The sequence below is a fragment of the Tripterygium wilfordii genome, chromosome 5 (genome assembly GCF_013401445.1).
Source record: "Tripterygium wilfordii isolate XIE 37 chromosome 5, ASM1340144v1, whole genome shotgun sequence".
Taxonomy (NCBI): domain Eukaryota; kingdom Viridiplantae; phylum Streptophyta; class Magnoliopsida; order Celastrales; family Celastraceae; genus Tripterygium; species Tripterygium wilfordii.
The window spans coordinates 1512912-1534815 of record NC_052236.1 but is presented as its reverse complement, the minus strand read 5'-3'; the positions used below and the strand labels follow the sequence as shown (position 1 = coordinate 1534815).

General features: G+C 37.0%; 1 protein-coding gene across 1 annotated transcript; it reads right to left on the bottom strand.

The window, feature by feature from the left end:
* Positions 1–154: 154 nt before the first annotated feature.
* On the bottom strand, positions 155–21730 carry LOC119998662 (vacuolar protein sorting-associated protein 53 A-like). Its single transcript, XM_038846012.1, has 24 exons — positions 21320–21730; positions 20478–20572; positions 19614–19670; positions 19239–19389; positions 18156–18226; positions 11809–11933; positions 10482–10642; positions 10244–10385; positions 9672–9735; positions 8900–9085; positions 8770–8811; positions 7946–8050; positions 7748–7807; positions 7047–7124; positions 6255–6362; positions 6083–6148; positions 5743–5820; positions 5524–5657; positions 5353–5446; positions 4944–5021; positions 4634–4696; positions 3365–3433; positions 3191–3286; positions 155–601 (listed from the first exon to the last, which is right to left on the bottom strand). The coding sequence occupies exons 1-24, from the start codon at positions 21366–21368 to the stop codon at positions 305–307; spliced, it is 2469 nt and encodes an 822-aa protein (XP_038701940.1). The 5' UTR covers positions 21369–21730; the 3' UTR covers positions 155–304.
* Between the last annotated feature and the right edge of the window lie 174 nt (positions 21731–21904).

Here is a 21904-nt window from a genome sequence, read left to right as displayed (position 1 = left end):
AACACTTTCTAAGAGGAATACGTACTAATATTGTTGATTGGTTTTATTGTATAACACTCATATGAAGTAGTCGATCTTTCATGCTTTGAGCTCAGACCTACCAACCTATGTTATCCTTCACAAACAGCAAAATATCAGCTATTCTTTCTAAAATACATTTTCCAAGAATTTTAGGCAAAATGAACGGAATTTCTTTTATTTGTTTTTCAAAGTAAAGGATGTACAAGGGGGGCAAAAAAAAAACAACACTAAAACGAGTGCATCCTACAGCTCTTTGTACACAAAAATTCTCGAATAACAAAGCTCATGCGTTGAAAAGTTTCCTGAAAGGTCCATCCTTCCGGTCTTTTGCAGCTTCAGTTAAAGCAAGGAACCTCTTGAAACCTGTAGTGGCTGCTCCACGTCCCAGTGCTGCTGCTCTGGCCAGCACATCCTCTCGCGAAGCAATAAATCCAACTGAAGCAAGATTCGTAGCTGCAGGAGGTGAAGGGACGGCAGGGGCAGCTGGAACAACTCTTGGTGCAATTGTAAGTTGTGTGATTGCAGGTCCATGTTTGATGAAGTCGTCCAGTATGGATTGCTGGTCTGCTTTCTTGAGGCCCTGCACATTGCCATGCTCAAATTAAACATTCATGGAAGTTTCTGCGGGATAACACCTAAGATTCACCAAAAAGTTTGAACAGAACACTCGAGGAAACTTTGCTATTGAAAAAAGTCTCCTAACCTTTTTATTGTTAAAATAAAGTCTCTTGAACCCTTAACCATGATAGGACTAGATCAATGACTACATTATACTAACACAAAAGGAACAGCAATCCTAGCTCCTAAGGGTCGAAAGGTACAAAAACATATCTCATTAAATTAAATAAACAAATAGACAAAAAGTCGATGTATGACATATAAGGATAACCGTACGAGGGATTAGCATCATTATAAAAAATGGGCGACATAAAAATTTGTATTACGAGAATAAAAAGATTAGTTTCACTTATACTAAGCAAACTTCATATGCTATGAGCTGTACCTTTCCAACCCAACACGTGATTCCTTCATGCAAAACTAATGAATTACATGGCTATAATTTGCCCTTTTTCTCCACTATCTACGCAAGTGTATATATGAGAAAATAAATAGTACTAACAATAAAAAATGAAATGCAAATGGCGGAGATATTTGGTTTGCAATATGCATTCCCCTCGAGCATCTAACATATTCTGGCCTAAAAGGTCTAGGAAAGACATTACCGTCTAGATTGGAAAGGAATTCATTGGTTTCTCTTTGATAATGGTCCTCTAGGAAGGTAACCATGCAGGATAAAATAAAAAACATGGCAGCCCTCATGCTTTTAGACAACAAGCCACTCCCATAGAATAGTAGGCCTGTATACTAAAGCTACCTGCAGCTGACTAAATTAAACACATTTATGCCACACTTATTCAAACGGACAACGCTAGAGACCCCCAAAATGTTATCCCAAAAGTCCCCCAAATATATGTGGCATTTAAATAATCATTGATTAAAAACACACATGTGAGACCCACTTCACATCCAACACTCCACATTAAATGGGGGTCTTTTGGGGGTTACTGTTTGGGGGTTTTCAAGCATTATCCTATTCAAACAATACACATCTAAATATAAATCCATGGATTTGCAACCCAATAACCAAGATGACAAGTCAAAACTGTTAATTCTCATTAATTTACTTTAAGACCATATTCGCTGAATTCTATAAAATTCAGAAGGCCAGTTTGAACGTCAAGTATACTTGCAAACCAGAAACGCCTTTACAAAAATGTCAGTATGGACTTGATAAACCCAAGAAATGCAAAGAGCCCCTGAAATTTGCGTTTTATCTTATAGAAAATATATGAGTTTCATATAATGCTTACTAAGTGAGAATGTGAGATCCTTTGCTCAACTCTGATCCTGTAAGAACTAACACCAAATATCTACCATAAATAATTAAAGTTTAAATGCCCAAAAACAAGGCTCGTTCAAAATATCCCAATCACCTATTGTCATTTTACAGAAAAATAATCAAGAATATAGCAAGAGAAAAAACAATAAAATACATAATAAAACTAAAACATAAGAAAAAACAAGACCAATTACTATTTACAACACTACCTACTTGAAAGGCAAAAATATACCAAAAATATTGCCTCCAATTTGCCCCCAACCGAAGAAAGCATAGAGAATTTTCAGTATAGTTAGCAAACAAATTGCAGACAACAGAGGCATCCTCGGATTCCATAGACAAAATTCTCAGATCAGAAAAGACTAACTTCTTCATCACAACCAAGGTTGTCAAAATCCCGACCTAAATAAGCAAAACGATCCGGATCTTTCAAAAATCGTATTTTGGTGAGATTGTACGATTTTACTGTCCGATCTTTACGATCTTACGATCCGATTTTATGATCTTACGATTTTACAAAATGTATTTATTTTTTGTATACTTTTAAATTTAGGTTGTGATGATTTTGAGAAATGAAAGGAGAAAGCAAAGAAATTGCTCAAGGTAGTGTTAAGGATAATAGTTGTGGAGAGTATTCTACGGTTCTAGGAATTTGGATTTTAATGACGGTTCTTTTAATGATATTGATTTTAATGACTATGTTAATAAAGAAACCGATAGAAATAAGGAAAAAGATAATGCTGAAAATGAGGACAATCTTGATGCAAAGTTTATCTAGAATTGAAATTATAAAATACAAATTCCAACTTCCATCATATTATATTGTGGTTTAGATTTTCTATCTTACTTTTCATACTTTTTTAGAGGTCTTAGAAAATTAAAGTTTTACATCATATTAAAATCTCTATAAATAAATAATAATCATATTTTTATTTTTTATTACATATAGAAATATTATATTATGTTAATTTTGTATAGAAATTAATTATTGTATTATTTTATATTTATTTTTGAAATTATGTAAAATCTTACGATTTTACGATTCGATCTTGTTAGCCTTCCATCGATCTTATGTAAGATCCCGATTTTGAGAACCTTGATCACAACTCTCAGGTCTAACACTACTCTATTCCCTTATACTTTTCTCAGACAAGTTGACATTAACAAAGTGAAGTAATCCCCAACCGGACTTGAACATGAATAAGAGATGGAAGGAAAGAACAAAAGAAAAGGGGCAGGGATAAAAGAGAAGTGGAAATTGGCTACAACCTTGAGCTCCAGGATACGCTGAAACTCCATTGGTGTTCCCTCTGGCAGCAATGCTCGATATGTATCAGCCACTGAATCAATTGGGGACAGTATGACCTGTATGATGATGCAACGGAACTTTTCATAAGAAAAAATGTAACCATAACAACGAACCAAGCAACATGCTATACAAACCTTCAAAAGAGCTTCTGCTTTGCTCATCTCACGGCTAACAAACTTTGAATAGCTAGCAGCATTTGATGTCTGTTTCAGGAAATCACATATTAGTAACATGATTACTTTGCGTTAAGGAGAGGAAAATTATGCAAGAACATAGAGCAAAACAAAAAGCCCACATCAGTGAACTCAACATTGCATTGACTATACACAACCTAATGTTAAATTTGCTGGGAGCTACTAGGTAATTTCTTGTCTCTCCAAGATAATTTAACTCAAGCATCAAGTAAAAGCTGTTGTTTCACCCTAAACATCTCAAATACCCAACCAAAGAATTCAAATCAGCCGCAAAAACATCTATCCACCATTCTGCTGGACCGTAGGCTCTATATCCTTAAAATTTAGAGACGTCAAATCCACCAGTCCCTTTATTGCAACACCTCGCCCTTCAGCGAGCTCAAAGTTCAAATACGAGGGGTTCAAGAATCTTGTAAAGGATTAGTGGCAGAGCTGTAACACTCAAGGCAAGCCAATATTGTCTTTGCAACGAAATTGAAGCTTCTTAAGGAAAATATGTGCAGATGGAATAAGGAGATCCGGAGAGTTGAAGCTAGGAAAAACAACATACTAGAAGAACAAATTTCGAGGTGGAAAATGTCAAGAGATTAAGGTTTGATATATGGCTGGAAAGTGCTTCGAGGACTGTGTTCCCCCAAAGTTACAATTTCCAACAAAATTCTTTGACCATAGAACTTGTTTCCAAGGATTTAATAATTGCACTTCTTGTATTTGGCAGGATACGCACCGGGGGTGGGGGGTATTATACTATAATTAAATATCTTCAGCACATAGCACATAGCAAATATCAATATTGATAAGAATAGAAAATCCAGAAAACTAAAATATCAGCACCACTAAAAGTTTCACGCTTTCAGCAATGTCGTCACTTCACCAACACTTGAACCCAAATTCCACAAGTCTCATAAAATTCGGGTTTGACATATTTATGCAACATACATTGAAACTCTACTCACAAAAGCAGCAGTCACTTGAGGTGGATTCATATGGTGACAAAAAAAAAGGCACCATAGATATTATATTAATTTCCAAAACACGTGCAACAATAAAAATAATCCTTACATTGAACGGTCTTTACCATTGATTAAATTACACATACCAATTCGAACAAAAGGAGTCTACAAAAAATGGTAATTTTGAAATTATAGTCTAGGATATCCAGTAGTTACTACTTACTACCATTGATGTTAAATGAAAGGAATGACTCACCTGTCGACCCATGGATGGAATATCCAGAAGAATTGTTTTAACAGCTTGGGTATCCAAAAGCATCTGCAATAGCATCAGGGAAATTGTTATGTCTATTAAATATCAATGAAAAAGGTACGTTTCCATAAGGACTATAAATTCGTCAAAAAGAGTGATACATTTGTCGTTCAAAAGTAAAACAACAAAATTTACACCATTTCATTACACTGTACGATTCTGCATACACTAATACTTGATGTAAAAGGAGACGTACAAAATATCAAAACAGCTGACTGAACAGGAACAGAAGTAATACTCTTTTCCTCATTACCTGTTGTGCACCAGTTTCTGAGATCTGCTTGCATTTGAAGATGTTTGAGTAGAAGCGGGGGCCGAGAGATGATGCAAGCTGCATGAGGATAAGCAAATCAAGTTACCATGATACTTCAAGATAGATGTTCAAAAAACTCCGTCAAGGAAATGTGCATTAGTCATATTTTATCGTCGTTATTATACAATCCGTGCACAATTATCACTTATCAGACAACAAAATAAAGGGTGGCAGCATCCTCAAAACGAATGTGAGACGAGACAATATTTATAGATTGAATACAGAACTATGCTGTTTAGAAATCTAAATCAGTTAGGCATTGGGGAGAAATTAAATAACTAAAGTGATAATAAACTCCTAACAATTCACAAACTATATGCGGCCAATATTTACACTTAAATATACTTACCTTGTCCAGAAAGAACTGGAAGTAAATAGGAGAAAGAAGTCGTCCTAGCACAGGGATGCTACTAGTAAGGATCATGTTTATGCCATTAACATACCTGCAACAAAGATGTGTGGTTATGTACACAATTTTCTCAGGCACCCCAGTGTTTAATTATCTATGCATGTTTCTTACTCTGATTGATCACCAACACTCTCCAGGGTTCCCCAAGGAACGCGTGCCATAGCAGCCATTTCAACATCAAATTTAGTTTCTAGGCCATGGACCAGCGTCACCAATGCTTTTGTTATAACCGCAGAAAATTCATCCTGCACTATAGCACTTCTAATGAGAAACAAGCCAATGTACTGTTTTTGTTATAAAAAAAAAAATTCAAATGGTTGATGTTAATACCTGAACTTCTGACATATCCACACCATCTGCCAACTGGCGGTCAATTATTTTGGATACACTTTCCGCTAGTTCTCCTGCCTGTCAAAAGAACAGATATGAGATTAAGCAGCAAAACGAAGCTAAACAAAACTGTCAAACCATTTCAACTGCTAAAGCAATGCTCATGTCAAAAGATCAACATGAAGGAACTCTGGTACACATCTTTTAAGTCATGGTAATGACGAGCAGAAAAAATAGCCTGATACATTTATAATAACAAAAGTAGCCTGATATATTTACAATAATAAAACCAGTATTCCATGTTCAAAAAGAAAGGCCATGAGTTGAGAAACAAACTGACCGTTTTATGGCAATACTCAGCCGAATTCACAATGTAGCAAATCACCCTTTCATCCTTATCAGATGTCTGCTTCACATTCACATGAATAATTAAACAGTGGCTTATATTCTTCATTTTTTTTTTCAATTTAGAAAAGCAACTCGTATGAAAATTATAAGACTTCCAACTATACCTTTATCTGTCCATCCATGCCAGTTGCAGCTGTCATGATACCAGTGCCACCCTTGGGTAGTCTTGCAAATAACTTTGTTGCATATGCTTTAAGAACTCTTTGGAATACCTATGAATACCAAGATAGACAGTTATATTACGTACACAACACATAATTTCCATACTACTTCGTAACAGAGTCAGCACGTTTGTCTCAGATTTCATTTGTGCCGATAATCATATTGCTTCAGATTTCATTACCATTGTAGACACTGAAAATTTTGGCTAATTTGATTGGACCATTAAATTAAATCCACAAATTTAATGGGCCCCTCTCATTAAATTCATCAATAAAATTTCCAGAATTTCCCTAGGGTTTCCTAAGGACGGGAGTAAATCAAGTACATTGACATGTCCTCTTTGCATATAAATACAAAGTACTGGTACATATTCAAGGAGGAGGAGGAAGATAAAACAAATCACGCTCAAAAGATTTCTCTCAACCAAAGCTCCAAATCCAAGTTCTTCGAGTTCCAAGTCCAAATGCATCAAGTTCTTCATCAAATCAAATTCTAGAAAATCACCTCATCAAATCAACTACAAATCCAAATGAAGCTTTTCAATTAAATCTAAATCTATCAAGTGATTAAAACTAATTGAATCATAATTTAAGAATTTATACTGTGTTCCTGCCCTAATGTCTCATTGATGGTACTTATTCACTTAATTTTGACTCAATCAAATGTTCTTTCCTTCAATTTTCAGATGATGAGCCCCTTGAACAGAAAAAAAGTGAAAAAATCCAACCGCAAACCTTAAACAGATTATACAACGTCTGGTTCTTTGTTAGAGCACTGCACCGCTTTAAGATCCTCTTGATCATAAGAAACAACTAAAAAACACAAGGAAAACCAAGTTAGAACAATAAAAATGTTGTAGATCAATACACATACTGCAATAGTTATTAGAAAAGAGTGCACATGTTTGTATGAAGTTTTACAAGAGATTGTTGGGAGCTGATTCCAAAAATCCTAGTGAAAATAGTAGGACAAAGAACTCAACTTCCTACCTAAACTCGTATATGCATCACCATTAAGCTTTATATATGCATACACACGACTACACGAGCATATGTCAGTGTGTGTGAATGGGAGCTTACGGTATACCTAAGTAAGCATATCCAATTTAAATATGCCAACAGTTACAGATATTGAATCCATTAAACTTTATGAGGCATGGCCCTTTAGAGCAATATAAATATCCAATGATAGAAAATTTTGAGCTGCTGCACACTGACATATTAACTTTTCATTAAAATATCCAACCCAATAAGTTTTCCTCCTCAAAACACTTTTTTCCCGATAATATAATCCTGTAGCCAGATCAATCAGGAGTAAACAGAAGGCAGGCAATCAAAAGTTGCAGGTACCTACAAAACCAGTCCGCCATATGATAGACAATTGAAATGCTTGCCAAATATTGAAATACTATCAGAAAGAAGTTCTAGTTGCATACCTGCATACTACTAGATAAAATATTATTCTGACTTCCCTCCTCAACATCCCATGTTTCCTCCTATTGTAAGAGAATATCATCAAAGAAAAATAAGTTCAAGGAGAATAAAAAATGAATGTGTTCTTTTATTTCTTTATTTTATTTTTCAATTGACCACTTGAATGTGGTTCTCTGTAAACTGTAATCAACCAAACCTACCTGAACAAGTTTCTCCAGATGTTCCATTAGTGTTCTCTCTTCTAGTTCAACATATATAGTCAAATGAGGTTCAAAGCAGGATGAAATGATTCCACGGAAGTTAAACTGCCAAAACAGTAATCGTAGATGATTCTCAAGATATCATGGTAAAACAATTAAAGCTGTGTTACAATTAAAAAATAAAGAAGAAATACTAATGTTGGAGACCAGAAGATACCAAAGACAATAATGTCAAAGTTAGCGAGTCAATAAAAAACAGACACGTCTTCAATTGATAACACCATAAGGAGCCAAATTATTGGGAATGAGTTATTAATTACGAGCCATTGAAAGTTATATTGCTTAATATCTTAATAATGAAAAGGGCAACCACTAGTAGATAATACTTCCATGGGTTCAATCAATTCCACTTAGAAATCATGCATTTTTGCCACGAGAAATCTCACTTTTTTTTTTTTTTTTCTGTACATATAGTTTCCCTTCAGCAATAGAAAAAGTCGAACCAATTTTTTTCAAAAGAAAACAGAGAAAAATCAATAATAATTTGTCATGGGCTTGAGACTTAACTGATTAATATCACTTGAATTAAAATCTTGTTGGCATCACCAAATCAAAACATCAATCCATCTGTGCAAGTCCCTCTTAATTTCAGCCGTCCATGTGAAAGCAAGTTATTATGAAGTGCGAGAACCACAAATACACTAGTTCTTGTGCCAAATGTAGAATGTATTATTAATTTATTATACTTCAAAAAGTTCACATCTGAACCAACAGCAGCCTAAGTTAAGAAAAAGATTCCAAGAACAAACAAAGAAAATACATACCCCAGCTCCAGGCACTGACAAATCCCTATTTCTATCCTTTTCCTGTCCAAAATCAAAAGAAACCAACGAATGAATTACATGCATAGTTTTCTCACTTCTATAGTCATATTAAGAACTAAATATGGCTTACTTCAATCCCAGTTCCTTGATGTGCAGCAAGCTTTCTTTCATATTTCTTTCGGATATCTGATGCATCTCGACTGTCGCCTTCCCCTCTTCCAATTTCTTCAATTTCATTAACAACCTCTCTATTCTGGGTGCCTCCGCCAAACTTTTCAGCCAATTCATCCTCAAATTCTAGGGTTCTCTGTAATGCCTGTCAACCATTATCAGAAACGAGAAAAATAAGTAACCAATCAAGATTACCATGAGATATAAGCATAAAGAACTTTCATATCAACTATTTCTAATGATTAATCAACAAACCAAACATAAAAGCTAAGGGTCAACCCTTAAAATCACAAAAACCAGAACAAAGAAACAATTAGACAAATCCTAATAACGTCATTCAAAACACCAAATAAAAAGCGCTTTTAATTTGATATCTATATTAGGATACAAAGGTTAGTAGCTTCAAGCTTCCATATTCCATAGCTCTTAATTTCCTTTCCATATATTATGCCCCTATGTTTGAGTGTTTCAGATGATGATGATGTGATGATTATGGATGATGATGCCCTATAACTCCCTTCTTGAGTTCTTGTATGGAATACCTATACTACTACATTTGCCAACCTTTTTGAAGAGATGACACCATCCTTGTGTTCTTGAAGCTATGACACCAAGTCACCAACCATATGGAGATCAAAGAGTTCTTTCACAGCTATTCCTTATCTCCTTCGGAGATTATTATCATCAGTTAGGTTGCAAAATTAAATATATAACTAAAAGAGTTGCCTCACCAATAATAATTTTCCAACATCCAGCTTCTCTTGCGGATTATCAAGTATCCCCTCCAGCTGTTTCCTGGAAATGTATAATACAATATATACAAATAATTCAAAAGGCCTACACCATATAAGCCAGACAGTACCTCATGGGCCATTCCAAGCTTAAAGGACTAAAAAAGAGAGTTTAATTAAGCATTTTGAATCAACCAAACTTCAGCCTTCTCTTAGCACTACTGAAGCAAGGGCTAATCCGAAGATTAAAAATATTTGTAGAACATGTGTATGGGCATATATAACCCACACCACAATGGCACAATGCCTTCTCACAAGTATAACTCTAAGCAATTTGAATCTTTGGGGGCACAATACCAATGATGCTGACAGCCATGTATGGTTTTTTCACAATAATTGTCCATAGATTTAGGAATTTGGACTACCTCGAATTTTTGAAAAGGCAATTGATGATTCTCAGGTTTAAAACAGTATCCGTAATGAATACTCACAAATTTACTATTTTATCCAAGAAGTTACCTTTTTTAACACAGATTTATACAGTGATGTGAAACATGAGAAGACTAACATACCTTGTCTTTTTACAGAACTGGATACAAAGCCCATATGGAACATGCCAAGATGGAGGGAAGATTTTCCAAAGTTCTTCATTTGTTCTGATTCTACGCTTGATCCATGAATATCTCCTTTCAGTTTTATCCAACTTAGCCAGCTCTAATCATACCAAAAACACTATGATTCAAAATCATGGACATGTAGGAACACAACAATAAAGTGAAATGACACACATAAAAAGAGACTCCAACGAACCAGCTCCCTCGAAGATCTGCTCATATGAAGTAAGCTCCCTGTTGCAAAAATTATTCACCAAATCTTCCCTCACAGATGGCTCCAAGGCATCAACAACTAAGCAAGCATCAGACAACTGCTGCAGTAGGTTAGACTCTTCTGTCTCTTTTCCCGTACCTAAGCTGAGATCATAAAGAACAGGCGCGGAACCAGTAAGTAGTAGAGACAGATTGTCCATTAGGTCAGATTATTAAACATAAACAGAGTATGCTACAACAGAGAAGTTACAAATTTTTCAACAAGATAATGGTAGTAGTAAACAACACCCTCCACTACGGGTCAGAGACACGCAAGATGTATGTAGACCTTACTCCCACATAATATGTGGAGAGGCTCTTCCCAGGAATTGAACATGTGACCTCTAGGTTGCAACCCTGCAACTCTACCACTGGGCCACATGTTCGGAAAATTTCATAGGAATTATGTGAATCAAAATTGCATGTGTCATAATGTTAAGGGCCTAGGGCGCTCCGTAGTAAAATGACAAATGGAAAAAGCATTTACATTGATAAAGTGTCTAAGGGCTTGAAGCAATCCCCAAAGATGGTGCAATAGATGTAGCATGGGTACATTAGTATTTGGTATCACCAAAGTAATGAGGTCAATCAAGTTTATCAAGCATTGTAATATCACAATTCCCATACTATATATCTATGAGAAAGTGATGAGCAGCAGTAATTTTGAATAAGTAGCAATCTTGAAAAAGAAAAAGAAAAAGCTAAGCAGTAGAATCAAATATTGGGAAAACTACATTATTTCTTCAGGAGTTAAGTTGCTAACTCGGTTATATCTCTAGGCTTCAATATCCTCTAGGGTTGGAATAGGAAAACATCAGACTTCTTGGGAAATACTTACATCTTTCTCATACACGTCTCAAGTAATATCTAGGTTGTGAATATGGTTAGTCAATGCATTATCTTCATCTCAGTTAGATTAGATGGATCGAATCCTCAAATACTTAAAATCTGCTCCAAGAAAAGGCCCCATTGCTTTCAATCAAGGTCATCCTGAGATAGAATCTTTTGTGCTATATCAATTGGATAACCTGGTGATGGAATCGTTTATTTGGGGAATCCAGTTATATGATGAGCAGGAAACACGTTGAAATGCCAGAACAATTTGAAAAGTAAAAGGTAGACAATGGAAAATGGAAAATATGAATGCTTGTGGCTTAAGAGTTTCAAGAACAATCTTGTTGGCAACTGGCCGAACATAATTTTATAGAGCACATAAACTTGATTGATAACATATCCGAGAGAGGCTAAACAAGGGTTTAGAGATAACAAACCTTGAGAAATCAGAAAATACGTGTGACTTGAGTATTTGTTTGATATTCTTAAATTTCTCCCTCAGATCTGTGATCTTCGGTACATCCCTGTAGGCTTCAAAATGGCTACATAATTGGTTTACAGCCTGCAATGCACCATTAATGAGAATCAGTAATAAGTGCTTAATCTTGGGAACAATGCTGCATAACTTCCCGGTATATGTTTGCACACTGAAAAATAATATACAGAAAATGACTGTGTCTTGACAATTAAGGGAAGCAACAAACAAGAAAATATATATACAAAAGACTAATATGTAGCAAAATCATAAGAATGAAGCAATGGGAATATATCAGAGAAAATGACGCGGGAAAGAAGCGTGAAGAACTAGAACTAAACCACACTAGCTTTTGAAAACCCGGAATCCACCAGGAGCCTATCTAGAATCCACCCGAATGCACAGAGGAAACTCTCTAAACAGTAAACTAAAGTTTATTCAATTGCAAAGTTGTTTCTAACAAGACTATTCATGCTTTATATAGGCACCAGCAGAATCTTTAATGTCAGAGTCTCTATCTTGGAATAAGTCCATAGAACTGAATTCACACATCTAGGAACCTCAACAAAATTATATTCTCTATCTCACTATACCTCTGATAGCTTTTTTCTGAATAAGAAAAATTATATTAAAGGGTTGCCAGGCAGGTGCAAGGCAGGTGCAACCCAGATATGAGAATTACAAATTAATTACAAATTAGCCAGGCTGATGGAGTACAGAAACCAAAAGTGAGCCAACTGTCTATGAAAGTATAAAAAGGGGTTTTAAACTATACTCCTACGTCTTTCTAACCAAACCTTAACTCTGCAGTTTATGGTACAAGCCAAAAGCAGCTGAAACTATGATCTCAATAAGGTCTGCGGGAATTTGACTTTGAACCAAGTATCTTTTGGGTCCAATAACATCTGCATCCATTGGTTTCATACCAAGAGTCCAAGATTACATCAGATTTGTCAGTACAAGCTTTTGAAATATTCAGATAAATTTAAGTTCACAAGAATCGAAGATTTAGATTACCATAATATTCCTCTCTAAAATTTATTAGTCTCAAGTCTCAACAAACAGAAAAAAGAAAAGGAAGTTAATTATTTATTGATAATGTACAAGTTATCATTATACTAATGATGACGGGAACACAGAATAATGTATGTTAGAATATGTAAGGGTAGTTCAGTCATTGCACATATGTTAACAGTATAGTAGACAGTGTTAGGGTTGTAATCGTTAAATGTTAAAGAAAGAGGAGGAGAAGAGAATGTATGTGAGAATAAATTGACGACTACTGTCTCTTTAGTTTCATGGTATCGAAGCCGGGTTGGCTCGCTGGTTGCACATGGTGATCATCGGCTGCAGTTTATCAGTGCAAATCTGGGTACCTACATCGCGAGTTTCTGCTGCGCACTTCTATCGCGATCTGGGTTTCTAGCGCGAGTGTTGCTAGTATTTCTTCTCTCCTGGTGTGTGCTTCTCCTTTTCTGGTTGCTGGTTGCTGCTGTCTCTGTTTTAGACAGATTGTGGTAGAGGTATTGTGCGTGTGTGAAATTTCTGGTTGCTGGTTGCTGGTATTGTGCGTGTGTTAAATTTCTGGTTGCTGGTTGCTGCTGTCTCTATTTTAGACAGATTGTGGTGAAGGTTTGTTGGTGTGTCTCTGTTTTAGACAGATTGTGGTGGAGGTTTGCTGTTGTCTCTGTTTTGGACAGATTGTGGTGGAGGTTATTGTGCGTTGTTCAAGGGTTTGCTTGATTCTGTGTGAATCATGGCTGAGACTAGTGAAAAGATAGCTGTTGCAGAAATCATCCCAACCTCGTATCGTATCACAGACAGGAAATTAAATGGTACAAACTATGGTCACTGGAAACGAGTTATTAGAAGATATCTCTCGGGTATTGATATGGAGAAACACTTGACCGAGGATGCACCGACTGAGCTGAAGGCCAAGGCACAATGGCAGAAGGAAGATGATAAACTTTTCACTTTAATTCAAAATACTATGGAAAATTCTGTAGATGATATGATTGGGCATTGTGATAGTGTCAAGGAGATGTGGACATATTTAGAAACATTGTATTCTAGTAAGCAAAATCTGTTTCATGTTCATGAGCTACTAGCTGGGTATATCGTGCAGATCAGAAGGGACGATCTTTACTTGAATATTACACTGACTTCAAAACCAAATTTGAAGAGATGAGGACTTTGTATCCTATTACAGCTGATGTGAAGAAAATGCAGACCCAACAGGAAGAGGTCGCTGTTCAGTGTTTCCTTGCTGGGTTGGAGTCGCAGTATGAGATTGCTCGTACTCAATTACTTACTGATCCAGAGTTACCTTCCCTAGCTGAAGCATTCTCTCGCTTGCGCAAAGTTTGTAAGGATTCTGGTAATGACATCTCGGGAGTATCTGCTGTTTCTGGTGATACCTCTGCTTTATTGGGTTGGACACCACCAGCTGGTGGTAATAGGGGTGGTCGTAGTGGTGGTCGAGGAGTTCGTGGTGGTGGCCGTGATAATGGAGGACGTGGAGGTCTAAGGATATGTTATTATTGTGGTGAGCAAGGTCATTTGAAAAAGAATTGTTGGAAATTGAATGGTAAACCATCCATTTCTTCACGGTTTGCTAATGCCGTTACTCAGGAGGGTATTTTGCCTACTCCTACCGGAGTTGTGTCTTCTTCCATAGCATCCAAACCTGATGGCCATATTCTGATATCGGCTGATGAATATGCTCAGTTTACTCAATTTCAAGCTACCCAGTCTGCTGCCACCCTTGTTCAGTCAGGTAATCCAACTGCTTGTCTTTCTTCGTCCTTCGGTGATTGGGTCATTGACTCCGGAGCCACCGACCACATGACTAGCAATACAGGTATCCTTTCTTCATTTCAGTCCTCCCCCACTCTACCAAATGTCATTCTAGCCGATGGCTCAAATGTTCCTGTGCTTGGTAGTGGTACGGCCTCGCCCACTTCCACTTTATCTCTCTCCTCTGTTTTGTGTTTACCTCATTTCCCTTTTAATCTATTATCTGTCAGTCGAATCACCCAAGCATTGCACTGCTCTGTTAACTTCTTTCCTGATCATTGTATGTTTCAGGATCTGGTGACGAAGAAGGTTATTGGTAGAGGTCGTTTGTCTAATGGTCTATACGTTCTTGCTGCTGAAGCTTCACCAGTGCCACGGCCAGTTGCTTCCACTAGTACTACCTCATTCTATCAGCTGCATTGTCAATTTGGTCATCCCTCGTTACAAGTTTTAAAGCGTCTTTGTCCGTCTTTAGGTTCAGTGTCTCAATTAGAGTGTGAGGCATGTCAATTTGCCAAACACCATCGAGCGTCTTACATTCCTCGAGTTCATAAACGGGCTGCGTCCCCCTTTGAGTTGATTCATTCAGACATTTGGGGTCCTTGTCCTGTTATATCTCAGTCTGGATTTCGTTATTTTGTCACTTTCGTTGATGATTTTACTCGGGTAACTTGGTTATATTTAATGAAAAATCGTTCGGAGTTGTATTCTATATTTTGTGCTTTTCATGCTGAAGTTCAAACTCAGAATAATGCTTCTATTCGGATTTTACGTAGTGATAATGCCAAAGAGTATTTCTCTAACTCTCTTTCTTCTTATCTTGTTCAACATGGCATTGTTCATCAGTCATCTTGTGTTGTCACCCCACAACAAAATGGGGTGGCTGAAAGAAAGAATCGTCATTTGATGGAAGTTGCCAGGGCTCTATTATTTCATATGAAGGTTTCTAAGGTATTTTGGGCTGATGCTGTTCATACCGCATGTTACTTAATCAATCGTATGCCTTCTTCGATTCTTGATGGTAGTATTCCTTATTCGCTTATGTTTCCTTCTCAACCTCTCTTCTGTCTTCCTCCACGTATATTTGGATGTGTGTGTTTTGTGCAAGATGTCCGACCTAAAATCACTAAACTTGACCCGCGGTCTCTGAAATGTGTCTTCTTGGGATATTCTCGTCATAAAAAAGGGTATCGTTGTTTTTCTCCTGATCTAGGTCGATATTTAATCTCAGCTGATGTTACATTTTTTGAGTCTACTCCTTATGGTAGTGGTTCTTCTACATCTTCTTTTGTTCCCGAGGATGAGTTTCTTGTCTACCGTATATCTGAACCTAATCCTTCTCTTGAGTCTTCTCGTCCTCCCATCACTCAAACATATTCTCGTTATAGCTGGCACCATCCTTCGACACCTCGAGTGGATTCTTCTGTGGCACCTAGGACAGACCAAGACACTCAGCCTCTACCTGTCTCTTCCTCTCCAGATCCGAGTTCTCTAGCTTCTGATGCTAGTCCTGATTTACCTATTGCTCTCCGTAAAGGTAAACGATCTTGTACCTATCCTATCTCTTCATTTGTCTCTTATAAAGGTCTATCTCTTGTTTCTCGGTCTACTATTTCTTCTCTTGATTCTGTTACTGTTCCTAAGTCTATTTCAGAGGCTCTTTCTCATTCTGGGTGGAGGCAGGCAATGGAAGATGAGATGTTTGCTCTTAAGGAGAATGGTACTTGGAATCTTGTTTCCCTCCCAGATGGAAAACATGCTATTGGTTGTAAGTGGGTCTTCACTGTTAAAGTGAACCCCGATGGTTCTGTGGCTCGCTTGAAGGCTCGGTTAGTGGCAAAGGGCTATGCTCAGACATATGGTGTTGATTATTTAGAAACATTTTCTCCTGTTGCCAAGATTGCTTCTATTCGATTGTTTATTTCTCTGGCTGCTACCTACCATTGGCCTTTACATCAGTTAGATGTTAAGAATGCCTTTTTACATGGTGATTTGGTTGAAGAGGTCTACATGGAGCAACCACCCGGGTTTGTTGCTCAGGGGGAGTCTGGGAAGGTATGTTTTCTTCGGAAATCATTATATGGGTTGAAACAATCTCCTCGCGCTTGGTTTGGTAGATTTAGTGAAGTGGTTATTGAGTTTGGATTGTGCCGGAGTGCTCTTGATCATTCGGTTTTCTACAGACAATCTGAGCTAGGTTGTATACTTTTGGTGGTCTATGTTGATGATATTGTGATTACTGGGAGTGATAGTATGGGTATTACTGCTCTCAAGTCCTTTCTTCACACCAAATTTCAAACAAAGGATCTTGGACCTCTCAGGTATTTCTTGGGTATTGAAGTGTCACGTAGTAAGCAAGGTGTTTTTCTATCTCAGAGAAAATATGTACTTGATATACTCAATGAGACAGGGTTGATTGATACTAAACCCTGTGAGGCACCTATGGTGCCTAATGTGAAATTGGCTGCTGAAGATGGTGTTCTACTTGCTGATCCAGAACAGTTTAGGCGATTAGTTGGAAAACTTAATTATCTTACAGTGACACGGCCAGACATTGCTTTTCCAGTAAGCGTGGTTAGTCAGTTTATGTCATCTCCTCGGACATCTCACTGGGATGCAGTAATTCACATTTTAAGGTACCTTAAGGGTGCTCCAGGCCGTGGGATTGTTTATCAGGATCATGGTCACATTAGAGTTGAAGGAACAGGTCGTGGGGTTGTTTATAAAGATCACAATAACATTGGAGTGGAAGGATTCTCGGATGCTGATTGGGCGGGTTGTCCTATAGACAGACGGTCTACTACAGGTTATTGTGTCTTTGTTGGCGGGAATTTGATATCATGGAAAAGTAAGAAGCAAAGTGTGGTTGCAAAATCAAGTGCAGAGTCTGAGTATAGAGCCATGGCTCAGTCTATTTGTGAACTTATGTGGGTTCGTCACTTACTTGAGGAGATTGGTATGAAGGACTCAGCTCCTATGCAATTGTGGTGTGATAATCAAGCAGCTATTCACATTGCTTCTAATTCAGTGTTTCATGAACGTACAAAACATATCGAGGTTGACTGTCATTTCATTCGAGAGAAACTCCAACAAGGAATGGTTTGTCTTAAACATGTTAGGACTGGAGATCAAATAGCTGATGTATTTACTAAACCTCTACCAGGGAGTCGGATAACTAATATTTGTAACAAGTTGGGCATGATTGACATCTATGCTCCAACTTGAGGGGGAGTGTTAGAATATGTAAGGGTAGTTCAGTCATTGCACATATGTTAACAGTATAGTAGACAGTGTTAGGGTTGTAATCGTTAAATGTTAAAGAAAGAGGAGGAGAAGAGAATGTATGTGAGAATAAATTGACGACTACTGTCTCTTTAGTTTCAATGTACAACAAAGAGGGGGCTTAATTAAGCACAACTAATGGAATCGGAGGCTCATGTGAATTTGTTCTGAGGGTGCAGACATACATATTAAATGAGGCAATTATTAACAATACACCAAAAGAAAAGGTACCTCTAGCTGTGCAGCTGCATCCTTATATTGTCTTTTTGAGGCCATTACTTGAAGCTGCTCAACAGCAGAGACTGCAATAGTAGAAAAGGTTGTTGAAGGAGCAATTTGTTAACAGATACATACATTACCATCTTTTGTTAAGTAGAAACCTGATGGACCCATCACCAAGGTCTACGCAAAGAAGGGATCTGCACAACAAACTAGGACACATGGCTAAGTGGGAGCGGACCATTTGTTATCCTTTTATTGGTGCTGTCTGTTATTTTAGTGCTCTCTGTTATTGTTAGGGTTCATGTAGGGTTTATGCTTTATGTATTTAAGGGAAAGGGTATTAGGAATGAGCAGGCTTTTTGCTAAAGGAAATATTGGAGGTCCTATGCTCCTCAAAAGCCAGGGTGTTTTGTTATCTTTATCTTCAGTAATCACAGATATCCCCCTTCCTATTACTATCAATTTCAGCATCTATCTTTGTTATTGAGATATCCTCTGCCTTTACCTTATCACAAACCCTTGAGGCTTAAACAATTGGGGCATTAGTTGGCCTACAAGATCACGTTAAAGCTGTTGAACATTGCAAGCTACCACACAATACCAGTAACGCTTTTACAATTTATGATCAAACGATGAAATCAAGGAAGCAAAAGGAAGAAGAAAAAAAAAAGGCCAGTGAAATTGTCCTGCTCCACCATGAATTTGATACTTCGGATCCTAACCTTGTTAACTCAAGTAGTTGAGACCACGTGCACCTAATCTAGATAGGATTGCCTTATTGTGCCTAGATTGAAATGGGTCATGGAAAAAGAATCATTATCAGCTGCAACAACGCTTAATGATATACATTTAAAATGCAAGCGGCGAATAATCTAAGAGTCTAAAGAACGACCTCTCAATGGCTAGAGTACCAATATACATACTTTTGGCTCATGTTAACCATTCTTATAATAAGTTTCCAAAAATGGGCAATAAAGTTACCACCATAATTTCCATAAATGAAAAACAGGAAAACAGAAAATGTATTAAACATAACATTAAGAAGAAACATTCTCTGAAGATGAAATAAGAAAAAGGATAAGATAAACAAACCTAGCATTGTAAGCCGATGAAGAGCGGTTATCGTAGTTGTTATATGTCTTTTAGCAAAGTCCAACTTCTTAATGTCACGGCATATCTCCTGAACCATTGTTTCACTTTGCTCCGCTTTGGTTTTTATTTCACGGATCTTATGCATGAGTTCCTGCATTGAAAGAGATTATATTAAACTGCATATCAAAAAATAAAATCATGTAGGAAGAAACCATATGAAGCAGTGCATCATTAACTGCGCTATGTCATTCAGGCCATATATGTTTAATACACATGAAAGTGAAAAGCCATTACAGAAACATTTTCAACCCAGCAATCAACTTAGTTAAGTATATAATTGACAGTTTGGAAAATTCAAATTCGATAGAAACATACCTCTACAGCATGCGTAGCAACAGCAAGATCTTCCTTGGCTTTGGTTCCCGAATTACTCTGACAACATGGAAACCAGACCATCAAAGACTGTATTTCAAGCAATGCATACATGATGGACACATGCAAAAATCAACAAATAAGATTTTTCAAACATCTTCCGAATACTTCTCCAATCCCAAATCCCCTTGGTATGTAAATTATCACCGTTACCATGTTGACACACTGCCTTTTGGCATTCTCCTGCATGGCACCTTGTATAAAACCTAGCAGGCTTAGTCATGAAGATAAGAAAGTTGAAAGTTGAAAAACAATTGCATTGGAATACAATGGATGCTGGCATGCCTCCCTGAGCTCTTCTAAGAAATACACATTTGAACTACTAAGCACTGTTGTGGAAAATTCTTTGATAAACACATTCCATGATCGATAAAATTACAAAACCAAAAAAAAAGAGTAAGAAATGTCATTACTCTGAATCCTTAATAACCTCAAAGCATTGAGGGTAAGAAACAGAGTGATGAACTGAATAACAGAAAGTGATAGTTAATAATGCATTTTTCTCATAACCAAGTAACCAACTCAACTGTTCTCGATAGTTCCTAGAAATTCTAATTCATTACTGAAAAATTCTGATGCCTCACATGGAATACATCTCCAGAATAACATATTTGAAAAACCCCATGAAATCTTTCTTCCTATGTTTTTAATTTCATTTCATGGAACAAGGTTTCAGACTTCATGCGTAAATGGATGAGAAGTTCATATGGATGAGACATTCTGAAATCTTGAAAAAACCATATTAGGCATAACAAAGACCACAATTGAATAACCCCATCCATTTATTTCTGTAACAAAGATAATAACCTGCTGGCGGACAGCAGCCAATATTCTGGCATCCACATGACGAATCTCATTATGTATTTTTTGCATCAGCGGCTCGACACCAGATAAAGATTCCTCTGCGATCAAAATAACTTCACCATGTCACAATGAGTCGGATATTTGCATTAACAAGAAAGAATTGGGTAAGAAGTGAATTTAACAAAGCTGAAGTAGAAACATGTAACATATATCCAAGTTTATTTCCTCAAATCCCATATCCTACCTGCAAATCTGTACCTTAAACTTGAATCCACTTAAAAAAAATTTCAAATTCTTTTAAGTTGTTAATGACCTACGTCTATAAGATGAATTCTTACAGGTATGCAAATATTCACATGAAGTGGCCTATGTATAAACTTCTTATTCTCACGCTGCACACACCGTTATAGGTACATCAGACCTATCATTCAAAGATAATACATCCATTCCTACAATGTCGTCTGCATTTAGTATTTGTAGTATTCCATACAAAATTGCAGTGGAATTAAGGACTAGTCAATAGGATCCTCGTGATCCATATTGAACACCACCACACTTAAAAAGAAGCATAGTAAGATTGCTTCTACTGAAATTGAAACCTAACAAGTCAAAAGCCCAAAGTCTACGAAACAATTAACATGAAATAGAAATTTAATTACATAAAATAAACACAATGCAGGGTGAACAATAAATACATACAGGAGGGAATTGAACCAAAATTAGCTCAAGAACAACGTTTACATGAGTTTCCGGATTGATCTTCGAGAAATAACTTAAACCCGCACAAAAGATTACAAGATCGTGTGCTCAAAAGCGAAAAATTAAGAACGGAAAATAAGAGAAACCTGTGGGGAACATGTGATTGATATAGTCCAATGCGCTCGACTTGTCCATTGCTTGAAAGCAGAACAGCAGCGGAGGATCGGATCAATGGTGTAGCACTGAATCGGTGAGAAGACAGACTGCTAACATACGGATTTTTTGAAAACCCAAAGAGAATTCAAATTTTCGAGAACCAACAAGTTCATGAAAAACTAAACCCTGTTTTTGGCTTCACTGATTAAGATTTTTGTAGCGGTCGTGATTTCCCTCTAGTTTTACCAGACGTAGTTCATCGTTTTAACGTCCTATCCTCCCCGACTTCTTTCTCCAGATCGCCGATCACCACCATGCCCGCCCTTAAATCAATTGAATGTCAAGGAAGCTTCAGCCATCTCCGGTGGACTGCACAAAATGGAGGTTCAATTTTGATTTGTTTTCACCAACTGTACAAAATAATAAATATTTCTATTACCGGTAACTAGGCTTTAATTTTCTGTTTCCTGAAGCCTCTTATATTGTGGAGGCCCACAACTCTGGAGTCTTGGCTCGGCCCAAGACTATAGCGGGCCCTTCGGTCCATAATAAATATTCAAAAGTGACAATGCCAA

Bases quoted from the DNA above. Each gene is read 5' to 3' on its own strand.
- LOC119998662 (XM_038846012.1), bottom strand. From the start codon at position 21,368: ATGGACAAGTCGAGCGCATTGGACTATATCAATCACATGTTCCCCACA. The intron at 19,390-19,613 runs GTATGTTTCTAT...CTTTCAATGCAG, and splicing joins TTGCTACGCATGCTGTAGAG to GAACTCATGCATAAGATCCG. The intron at 18,227-19,238 runs GTTTGTTTATCT...CTACTATTGCAG, and splicing joins TCATCGGCTTACAATGCTAG to TCTCTGCTGTTGAGCAGCTT.